General features: G+C 42.6%; 1 protein-coding gene across 1 annotated transcript in view; it reads left to right on the forward strand.

The window, feature by feature from the left end:
- Positions 1–12,320, forward strand: part of LOC123959293 (protein diaphanous homolog 3-like) — a 119,952-nt gene that overhangs the window by 60,900 nt on the left and 46,732 nt on the right. Inside the window, exons 12-13 of the mRNA XM_046033245.1 lie at positions 1,064–1,159; positions 1,720–1,782. Of these exons, the coding sequence (XP_045889201.1) occupies positions 1,064–1,159; positions 1,720–1,782 (159 nt within the window). The remainder of the gene's footprint in view (positions 1–1,063; positions 1,160–1,719; positions 1,783–12,320) is intronic.

Genomic DNA, 12,320 nt, shown 5'->3' on the forward strand with positions numbered 1-12,320 from the left:
GGAAACCCCCCCCCCCCCCCCACACACACACACACACCTTTTGGCATTATCTGACCTCACCTCCCTCTTGAGGTGAGAGGCTGGTTGATTCCACTACATAGACAACATGCAAATGATATCCAGCAATCAAATGTAATAAAACTACCACTGTGGTTGCATTGTGGAGTTCAGCGTTTAATGCCAGTGCGTCAGTAGTGGAAATGTACCTCTGCAAGTGAGTTCAGTGGCAAACAGCCCTTCCCATCTGGATGGTGGTTGACAAAGACTTCAAATGTTATTGCAAACACGGAAGCGGTGTTGAAAAGAGAACACCCACGCACACACATTTGCATGACCACAGTCTAAACTTTGTATTGACAGTGTGTGAACATTCTCATATACCTGCTATCTGTTTTTCTTCCCTTCCACTGGAGGCTGTTTTCACTGCAAATCACTAGCCAGGTACATCATTCTGTCACAGGTGTCAGGGCCAGGTTTTCAGCTGTACCAACACAGGCCATGATTTACATGTCATATCAGTAACGCCTTACCCTTTCTACCATATAACTGAATTCTGTTGGTTCCTTCGCTTCTACAAAGCAAGGACTTGATATTTTGACTCAAGTATTCTATAATAAATACGGTCAAACACCATGTTGCTTTAGTGTTCCATTCCAGCTTGACAGTGGACTCTATGTCCCTGTATAGGGGACTCCATTGCTAGTTACTACCCTTTTGCATTTTGTCTACTACAATGCAATGGATGACTAAATCTCACTAGGTTGCATTTATCATTGTGCACACTTGCACAACCTGATGATTTTTGCAGTACTGGATTCGCTTGAAACTAGCCCCATCATATATTGGGCACTTGACTATATAGTGCCTATAGTACATATGTTATCGTAGGTGCTTGTTCAAGATTAAGTGTTTATATAGTGGCCTGCCATTGTAAGTTCCAAATAGTTTAAATCCTTGTGCAAACCTTACCACTAAAAGAAACTGCACTTTATCTGAATTTGTTTCTTTACCTCTACTCTGTCTGCTAACACCCCCTCATTCGTTTTCTTCTTGGGTTTTTCAGAGAATGATGAGACAGGTGTGATGGATAGTTTGCTGGAAGCTCTACAGTCAGGAGCTGCATTCAGAGACCGCAGGAAGCGAGCACCAAGACCCAGAGGTGAGTCTCATATCCTGCATTTATACCCAAACAAAGGTGCACACATAAAACTTGAAGTGAAGTGTCTGAAAACTGGGAATGACACAATTCTGGTCCTAACCTGTCAGCTGGGTACATGTTTTTCTTGTTTTGTTTTTAAAAGCTGAGTAAGTTGAATGAATCTGCTGGTTCTCATGCCTTGGATCCAAATTCTCTCATTCTCAGTCACTTGCAAAATACACCAGTTTGTTGTTTGCACACATGCTTGCTAGCAGCTCAATGCCAGAGAATCCTCAGCCTGACAAAATTACTAGAACTATTTGATGATTGGATCTCAGTAAAAGGCAACTTAAACCCATTTTTTTCCCTCTAGCAGTCCAAAATCAAAAAACAGAACAAAACTTTTTTTGATACATTGCCTATTCAACTTTAGGGGCAATTGCCAGATGTTTTCTTAAATAGTACTACTTGTTAATGAACTTCACAGCCCTTCTTCATCTTGTGAATGCCTCCTCGTGATCATGTTGATCCCTCTTAGTACTGTATGTGTTGGCATTATTTGTCCACTGCCCTCCTTACAGAAAACCAGCAGCAGACGATCAGCCCCAGCTCCTTCCGCCAGGTTCTCAGGCCTGTTAACCATGGTAAAGCAAAACATAAAAAACCCTCAAAGCTAAAGCCTCATGCATGCTCAGCTCTGTATTTTATCTGCTGCTGGAAACCAGTCTCAAACATTTCTTGCATGTAATGCGAATTCCTCTTGACAGTTCATATGTTCTGCCTTTTTGTGCGTCCAGTGACCTTTTCATTTGTCCCTTTCCCTCTTTGTGACCTTGTGTGTGTGCCTTCTGAAAGTGTGAAAGGCCAGTGCAAAACAGTTTGAGGCAGTGCAATGTGCAGACTGTGAGAGAAGCAGGGTTGAGATTCTTTGAAAGCAGTATGTAGGCTGTTCTGGCCGCTCAGTTTGTTAAGTTTCCTAAATTGTTCTGTAACTCCAGCATTTTGACTTTAACTCTATGCAGTTGGGATCATCAGCTTTCATATTTTTTTAATCTGTATGTAAAGGCAGCAGTCTATTCACATCAATATACCAGTCAAGTGTCCTAGAATATTGTGGCGAGAATAACATATTTTTTTTGTTTTGAACTTCTCACTGCTGACCTATGTACTGTACCTTTTTGAAGAGTGCTGAGGCACCAATATCTAACACACAGAATAAATGTTGTTAGAAATTGGATCTAAGCCACTTGTAGTGTCAAGTGTTCAGTGTTATCATTTAGAAACTCAGTGTTAATATTTTAACGTAAAAAGGGCAATGGTATGACTTCCTGGGAGTGAAGATCAGATGGGGTATTAATTATACTAAATTAAATTGCCCTATATTATTCATAGTTGTGAACAGATATTGTTCGTTATTTTAGCTGTTGCTAAAATAAACAACAGCTTTCTTCTCTTGACAAAGGCTTTCTACAGTCATAACTGAAGCACTTAAAAAATTACGCCGTAACCCTATTACCTCTTATTACTTGTAATTGGAATCCTAGTGGGCTGGGTACAGACACACATGAATAAAATTATTCACGCTCAATCCACCCACATCATTGATGGCAATGATAAAGGGCCCTGCTCTGTTGTTCTGCTACGACTTATCTGAAATTAGATTGGAAAGGGACGAGGGGGAGGCAGATATACAGGGTGGGAGGAAAGAGACAGATAGAGGTGGCTGTAACATAAGAAATGGAGAGAAATGGTGTGAGGAAGAAAGATAGAGCCAGTTGGTAAGGGTGAAACTAAGGAATAATGTGGGAGAAATAAATTGGACGCAGACTCATTTGTCTGTGTGTGTGTGTGTGAGAGAGAGTTGGTTAACATAAGAGTGAACAGGCCAGGGCTATGTTGTATTAGCAGGGGATTAGACTAGAAGAGAAATTACAGTGAGTGCATAAAAGAGCTGCTGCTCTGTGTCCATGTTGTGAAAAGACCCCATAGTGTGTTGTACAGGTAAGAAGGTCCTGGAAGGTCGCTGGTCCAGTTGCCCCCTGCTGGCAGCTTCAGGCATAGCCTTGTTGACTAATAATAATCAAGGCTTTAGCCTGTCACTGTAGGCATCATACTCACTGCCAGCCTCCCAGAGCGAGCACAGCTAATTACTTTTCTCTGGCCAGCCCCAGCACCAACTCAGCCCTCTCAGTGCCCATTCATCTTAATTTTCCCCTCTCTGCCATCTGCCTCCTAAATAACACTCCTCCTCATTTCCCTACCATCCCATATCCCCGCTGTCTTCTTCTATACTCTCATCGCCTGGCAATGGCCCTCCCCAAACATAATTGCCTGTTATTGGTATGGAGTCTTTCCACTTCTCCTGCCTCACCCCTTCATTCCCATTTCCCGTCTCCTTCTCTCCCATGGAGATCCAGGCCTTAATTGCCCTGGATTTAGTCACTGGAGTGAGTGAAACCCGCAGGATGCTCTCTGTTTAGTTGGGTGGTGATGAAGTTTAGTCTGCGGCACAAGCACTTAAACAGCTGCTTTCACTTTCACTCCACCCAACCACCTCCTTTTCCCACAGTTTTAAACACCCTTTAATAATTGATCTCAGGGGTGTTGCTACCGTCTAGTGGAGCAGCAAAGAGAATTAAAACGGAAACATCTGGGCCAGAAGATACTGTAATTAGTGGTGAAGGGGAGAGATTTGAATGGTCAGTCGGAACATGGCGCCATTAAGCTTTCGCACAGAGGGAGACTCAAGTGCACCAGTCTGTTGTCTGCAGAAACAAATCAGATGGCCAAAATATTGTGTTCCCCATTACAAGACTTTGATGACACGCTGGAGTACTAAGATAATGTCTTCGAAGCACTGTAGCTATTATCCAACTTCTCTAGCGCCTCATCAAAGTCTTGTGATGGGGAACACGCAATAGAAAATAGGTTTAAAAGATTCCTTGCAGGTCTACTCCTCTGTTGCACATCAAGGGGCCCACATTGTTCCCTTTCCTTCTTTTTTTTCCCCCCTACCCCTCTTACTTCCTGCTCCCTCTTTTTGTACCCTTTTCTTTGAGTTAGGGTCCTGGCCTGGGTTCCCTGCATTTGTCTCAGCCTCCCCTGTCTCTCCTCTCCTCCCTATACCCCTAAATTGGCTCAGCACACTTTTACATGAGCCAGCAACTAAGGTGTTTAGCTCAGTCTCCCTCAGCACAAATACACACATACACATAAAAGTACACAGACAGACCTGCAGACTTCAGGGGATGAAGGTAAGCAGGCTTTGTGGTGGCTGTGGCCTGGGTTAGGATAAGGCTGCAGGGCTCCGGGGCTCCTCAGCACTCTGAATGGGATTGGGCTCTACAGAATGACGGATCGATGGTGGTTAGCCATAAAGGTGTAAGAGACTCAAATCTGCAAATTGAATCTCTAAAGCATCCGCAGCTTTCTAACTATGTCCTTTTGAAAACATCTCTCCAGGAACTTTCTGGTCATTTCAGTCTTCTTTGCAAGCCCTCATCATAGCCTCACTGCCTCCCAAGCTGGCGTGTGCATGTATGTTGAGCGGAATCACATAGCCACACTTTTATTTTTTTAATTGACAGTTTGTGTTTGACAGAGCGCAGGAGCCCCCAAAAGTGTAAGATAGCACAAGCCAGAGGTGTATTATGTGCATGCTATAATGCCCTTGTCAAGGAATGATCCACTATGGAGAGAGTGTGGGGAGGAACAGGATCTATTAAAAAGTAAATGTCTCTGTCTTTAGGAGCAATTACTTCTGATGTCTTAAGTGAAACCCGACTTAACAATTATCATCTGTGATATAACTCTGAACTAGAGCTTGAAATTGATATAAAGCTCACTTCACAAAGTTGGTGAACCCCTTCATCAAATGGAGTTATTTTTCCGTACTTGCACTTGAAAGCGTTATGGTTTTCACCCTAAAAGCAAGCCTCTAGTTATTGGAGATGCTATGTATTTGCAGAGTTAACTTTATGACCCTTTTTGCTGAATTTATGTTTCTGTATATAATGTCGAATCCTTGGTTCATGCAGGGCACTTTAAATGGCTTGGGTAGAGGTGAGAATGGCAGCAGGAGATGACTAATAGGCTTAATTTGAGACTCAACCCACGATGTCTCTCAAAGGTAGTGCTGCAGAAAATCATCCAACTATGTAGGAAGAAATCTCTGTATGTCTGTCCTTCGACTTCACACTGGGCGGGTGTATTGCTGAGGACCCAATGGAGTGCCGTGTCGAGTTTGAATGGTATGAGTGTTTCTTGAGAATGCCGCAAGCAGCCATACCGTGGTTACCGACAACAGCACGAGCAGCTCTTCCGGAGGCCAAACAATTGGCCTGCTCTGAACGGGCATGTGTTTCGAATGGCCACGCGCTCCAAAGGCGCACACCCTGCAACGTTGCAATAAGAGGGAGCCAATCAGTCGGCCCCTTGCAAACAGCCACAGTAGAATCAGTTGTTAGATGCTTGCCATTTTGGTTGGGCCTTGTGATATGTGGATCCCACTGCAGGCAATTGTATCATGCAGATTGCGTGTGTGCTTTTTCATTCCTCTTTCACATTTGTCTCTTCATATCAATGTCAATTATGAGAGAACGCTTCCCATCCTTCCTCAAGTTCCTCAGTCTACTCTTTACTTTTTGTCTCTGCTTTATCTCTTCCCATGCCTTGCTGCTTTTCCCCCAGACATGACATAAGCAGAAAAAGAAGGGGTTAATAAATCATTTCAGCGGGCCCAAAAACAAAAACAGCAGCTCAGACGTTCTCCTTGCAAGATTTATTTGAATTGATGCTACATGTCACTGTTTCAAAAGTGTAACTGTAAAAGTTGCTGATTTATCTGCATTTGGTCATAATATATCACCCACACATCACATACTGCCCGTGCTTTTTTTCATTAAAGTGACAGATTATTGCCAAAGAGCTTCTGTTCTTGAACACCAAGTGTTCACTCCTCCCACTTTGTACACCCTCATCCATACATGCATAGAAATTGTCAGCTTAAACCCTGTGTTTTTAATGATGTGCAGGCAGAAGGTCAAAGGCCGCTCCTGGGTCAGGGCATTAGCTGTGTCTGAGAGTTAAACAGGTGTACTGCTCTCTGTATTCATGTCTGCAATCATCTGGCCACTTTGAGTCACAGTGTCTCTCTTACCGCCACACTTGATTGGTGGTTTAGATGTTCAGCTGTTCTTGTAGACAAAGGCATATCCAGGTGGGAAAGTGTACCTTGACCTGCCTTTGTCTGTCTGTCTGAAGTGCTGTGAGGTGCGTGCGTGCGTGCGTGCGTGCGTGCGTGCATGTTTGAGCCTGTTCACACATGCATTGAACAGATGGAGCAAGAGGGCACCTTAACAAAGTGACTAGTGTAATTAGGTCCAGCCTGTGCAGTGAGCATTGTGGAATAGTAATTGAGGGATGTAGAGAGCAATGCAAGAAAGGTTTTTGTTTTTAATTTTTGCTCAGAGTGCTCTTCTCCTAGAATGCCCTGCTGCATGCTTACACAGTTACACTCACTCACACGAAAGCTGCCCAGTACAATACAGCCTGATCTGTCTCTAGGAGATGGTGATTAATTGTCCAAGATTTATTCTACTGGCCTGTAGATTGAACCAGTGACTTCCAGGCACCGGAAGCAGTATCCTAAATGGAATTTAATTGCAAAAACACCACATGCACTATGTGGAATACAGACAGTGACATGAAATATGTTTCTGTCTGAAAACCTTTGGTTATAGATTATTGTCCATGTGGCATCTCACTCAGTGTGACCATGATGCTCTATACTCATTGTGTGACATACACGAAAAATTTATTTTAATGGCTCCCACTACGGTGTTATTGCCATAGAGCTCCTGCCTCCTGAAGATTCAGAGGCCTTTTTCAGTGAAACGTGTTGAATTTTGATGCACACATGCATCGAGTTGTGTTAAAACTAATAATGACTGTATTAGTCTATGCTAAGAGGGCAAGCTTAAAGCACCTCCAGCAAATATCCTTATTCACAAAACTGTAATCTCTTTAATCCATGCCCAGTCCAAAGAAGATGAGAAAGCAAAATAGTGTGCCATATGTTCACTTGACTGGTTACAGAGGTCAGGGTAATAGATGAGAGTAGAGTGGACACACACTCACCGAGCTCAACTGTGCCCACTCAGTCCTAAATAGAAAACAGACGATAACGAACACCTCTGGACTCTGCTCCATGTCGCTCTGCCGTACACCCCACGTTATTTAGCCAAGTCCTAAGCCGATCAGGCTCCTCAGATATCCCCTTTTAGCTGGATTATGAGGAAGCTGGGCTGCAATAAAGGCTGTGGATCATGAAATAGGAAGTGGTGTTCAGCATGTCGATCGAAGGACCCTAATCAGCTCATTCACACCAGCTCAGGCCCCAAACAGTAGGTGAAGCTGCTAATGTAGGATTGCTATTCAGCCAGCTTCTGAGATCCTCCTGTGTTTTCTTTTCACATGCATACTGCCTTGATATGCACCTTACATGTAAGGGACAAAGGGAGAAAAGACAATGGGCAAAATGTTTCAATATTAATCAGGGATTTAGTTTAGATAGACGTTCAGTTTTTATTTGACTTTTGTATCAATAATGTGTCATTGTTTTCTCTCTCACTCTCTCCCACACTTTCTTTGTCTCTCCCTTTCTCCATTCCTTTCACTCATGAACCTGTTATGTGCATTGATTGAGACTATGCTCTTACATAGTACTCTAGTTAATAATGCAGTGAGAAATGAAGTCATTCTCACCATGCCTTTGTGCTAATTAAATTTTACAGCAGCCTTATCGCCAAGCCACACACATTCCTGATCCTCCCACATTTACCAATGCCAGCAGCCATATCACATAGCCGTCAGTAGGGAAAAAGCTAGGGAGATGATTATATGAACTTCTGTTGTTATGGGAGGAAAATGAGTACTATCTCCACTTATATCTATACCCCACACAAAGGGAGGTGCTTGAGTTCTGTCTCTTTTGTAATTCCTTTCGTAAAGGAACATAAGTACTATAGCAACATTTCCCCACACTCATCTAACAATAATGCTTCCAACCTGTCACAATTTACGTTATTCATATGTTATGTATATCTTTTCAGTAGGCAGTCTGGCTTTGTGCTTCAGACTTCAACATTTGCGAGTGGTCACTCCATGGGCCTTGGCAGAAAGAAGCACATCCATGTTTACATGTGTTGCTATGGTTGCCGCTAAGCTGGCCAGACTTGGAGTTAGAGTAGAATTTAGGTAGAAGTGATGAAAGGGGATAATGTGTGGTTCAAAATTCTACTCACCTTCTTGCAATAACTTATCTGTAAAGAGCCCCGTATCCAGGTATCATTCTCTAGTGCATCATACTCTTACAGAAATATGAACAAACACCAAGGATCCTGTTGTTGATGATTCCCAGGACCACTTTAGTCTGTGGCGATAAAGCGACCACATTCTTCCTGTCTCATCTCTGTGTCTCTCTCTGGCTGGTTATTTCTGCTGCCACTCAGCCTGCCACAATGTGTGTCTCCTCGCTGATCCACAAGCTCTAAGTGCAGCGACAGAAGTTTCCACGCTGACAGAGCGGGAAGGCCAGCCCTCAGGCAGCAGGGTCTGTTTGATGCTGGATTCTCCCTAGAGAGTGAGATTTAGGCTTTGCTGATCTGCTATCATTCCAGCCATGTATGCTCATAAACTCACTCACTCCCACATTAGACTGTATACAGCCTCATCACTTCAGCACGTTCACGCACACACATATTCCCCCTGCAGACACAGCAGCCTTGAGTTACAAGGCCATGTATGTGTCTCTGGCCTCTGCGTTAAGAGCTGCATTAGTCTGGCACTGGCTTTGATTAGCATCCTTTTTATGGTACAAATTAACGAACAAGCTCAAGTGGTCCTGTAAAGAAATACTCGCCATTCAGGAGATGGCAGTTTTACCTTAAATCTAGTTTTGTTAGTGAGGATATTTTACAAGTGGGCAAGAGAAAACTATGCCATCAGAGTGTTAAAAGGATGGGTACATCAGTAACATTTTGCACACATGCATCTGTGTATGAATGGGTTCATTCACTGCCTCAGTAAGAGTGTTAATGTGTGGAGATGTAGCTTGTGCATGTGCATTGTCTGAGACAGTTTTTCAGTCAGGTGAAAAATTCCTAGAGCTGCTACCTGCTCTATAATAACCATACTTGACATTTCCCTCTCCTCCAGCCTGTGGAGACTAGCAGATGCTTTCCATTCCAGTTGAACCCATTAAGGCCTTTTCTTCTGTACTGCATCCACTGGCCTGTCCTTTGGCAGGGCCCCTCTGAATGTCAAAACTCACTGTTTAGCATCACAATAAAGCAGAAATGCGGCGGAGGAGTAAAGGAAAAGATATGGCTGCTGGCTGGCAAAGGGCATGGAGAAAAAGAATTTTAAAAAACTACCATAGCTCATTCAGTGCTGTATAGCCAGGTTATTTTTTTTATTTTTGTTTTTGAGACAGCAAGTGACTGCACTTGAAATCTGCATTAATGGTCGGTGTGTTGACCATTCTTAAACAACCGAAGGATTCAAAATCCTACCAAAAAAAGTTTTAAAAAAAAACAAACCTGAAATCACAGGCTGATACTTGTGTAACTTTCATCACAGAAACTCATAATGGAACTCAGTAGTGTGTTTGGCCCCCACGATCTTTAATGCGCTCCCAACAACGTCTGGGCATGCTCCTGATGAGACGGCGGATGGTTGCCTGGTGAATCTCCTCCCAGACCAGATCTTGGCGGTGGCGGATGCACCAATACATAACGTCCCTGAGGTTCTCAATTGGATTCATGTCTGGGGAATATATAATAATGCTTTCATCATCCAGTAACTGCCTACACACTCTGGCCACATAAGGCATTGTCCTGCACAAGGAGGAACCCACGGCCCACAGTACCAGCGAAAGGTCTGACAATAGCTCTAAGGATTTCATCCCGGTACCTCACACAGTCTGGGTACTGTTGGCTAATACATGGAGGTCTGTGCAGCACTCCAGGGATATGCTTCCATAGTCAAACCATTCATGCTGGATGAAGTTGCACCACGGCGTCTCCAGACTCTTTCACGTCTGTTGCATGTGCTCAATGTGAACCTACTCATCTGTGAAGAAAACGGGGCGCCAATGGCAGACCTGCCAATTGTGGTGTTTAATGGCAAATTACAATTGAGCTGGATGAAGCTGGGCTGTGAGCACAGATCCCACTAGAGGACGTCAGGCCCTCATGCCACCAGCATGGAGTCTGTTTCTGACAGTTTGGTCAGAAACATGCACAACAATTACCTGCTGGAGGTAATTATTTAGGCTGCTTCAGGTTCCTCTCTAAGTGATTATTTTGATTCCAAGACTTTTGCGTTTAAAGCTTCAAGTTTCACAGAACATTTTCACCTAATTTCCGTCCAGTGTAACTAATGAAGTAAACATTGTGGGAAAGACAGTAAAAAAAAAAAAAAGTGGGAATAGGGGTCAGAATTTGTTACAAATTCAGCAGAAAAATTGATTGACAGAATATAATGAATAATTTAGGGATTTATACAGTAATCTTTGTAAAACTAAATGATAGAATAATTGATCATTTTAAATCTTAATGTCAGTTTTGATTTAATAGAAAACATAATAACCATGCCCAATAGACTTGATTATTGTTTTGGTTTTCAGGCTGTGACATCTGTGGCTAGTCTTGATTTGTGTACAAACCTGATTATTTTTCTTAACGGGGAGGTAATTAGCCTGGCTAGTTTGAACGGTAATTACAATGTCAGACAAAGACGAAAGAAGCTGTCTAAATGTATTTCACAGATAGTTTTGTGTTTGTCCACACAGGCAGCCACACACAGATACACTTGTGTATATAAACAGATTCTATTCAGCATCTCTAGCCAAACACAATTATTTGTAACATTTGTTGTGATACAACGTACCTCACATTTGCAAACTGAAACAATAGAAGACTGCTCATTTGCTTCTTTGGTATGGAATTGTCTGATACTGGCAAAAACACAGAGTGGGTTGGGCAGGAATGTTTGGATGTAACCAGCTGTATCGGCATTACTTTTTGTGTACCTCATTACTTTCACTTTGATTAGTGTTCATAATGCTATTTCTGATGTTGTTGCACACATAAGGGGGAGCTTCTAAATGCTGCCAGAACTAAGTCATTTAATTTTCTTCAAAAACAAAAATAAAGACAAAGTGCATATGTGGCAGTTCCCCACTTAAATCTTGCCTCATGTGCTTTTCTCATTTATTTATATATCCTTTGGCCTGGATCAGAAGTGAATAAATTAGATATGGTTTGCTGTTCTTCTAAAGTACCAATTATTTACACAGGATTGCTATAAGCCTTTATGTACAAAAGACCAGGATCCTTTAATTCTTAAATTTGCAAACGATATTGATCAAACAAAGATCTTTCCCTATGTGCTTAGATGGTGTTACTTTTGAGGCTCATCTGATCATTTGATTACGTCGACACTTTTGTAACATGTCCAATTTTCAAAACAGCAAATGTGTGTGCTGATGATGCCGACATTGCTTATGCATGGAAAGGTGAGGGCACAGGCACATGTTAGCATATTAAAGTGCTTTCTGATCAGAAGAAAAATCACACTTCATGATATAATTGTTGAAATACCTTCAGTAAGTGCCACGGATAGTTTTGAGCAATTGAACACTTTGCACCACTTAAGCAGGATTTACATGTATGTCATTGTCAACAGCGGTACTGAGGATGTGCTTTACCTGTTGTGCTATACCAACAGTGGACACAATCAAGCGGTCCAAATTTATATACGTGTGTGTGACTTTTTAACTATTTATTTGTATGATACAGCTGCAAATAAGTATTTGAACACCTGAGAAAATCAATGTTAATATTTGGTACAGTAGCCTTTGTTTGCAATTACAGAGGTCAAACGTTTCCTGTAGTTTTTCACCAGGTTTGCACACACTGCAGGAGGGATTTTGGCCCACTCCTCCACACAGATCTTCTCTAGATCAGTCAGGTTTCTGGGCTGTCACTGAGAAACACGGAGTTTGAGCTCCCTCCAAAGATTCTCTATTGGGTTTAGGTCTGGAGACTGGCTAGGCCACGCCAGAACCTTGATATGCTTCTTACAGAGCCACTCCTTGGTTATCCTGGCTGTGTGCTTC

This window comes from Micropterus dolomieu, linkage group LG20 (genome assembly GCF_021292245.1).
Source record: "Micropterus dolomieu isolate WLL.071019.BEF.003 ecotype Adirondacks linkage group LG20, ASM2129224v1, whole genome shotgun sequence".
Taxonomy (NCBI): domain Eukaryota; kingdom Metazoa; phylum Chordata; class Actinopteri; order Centrarchiformes; family Centrarchidae; genus Micropterus; species Micropterus dolomieu.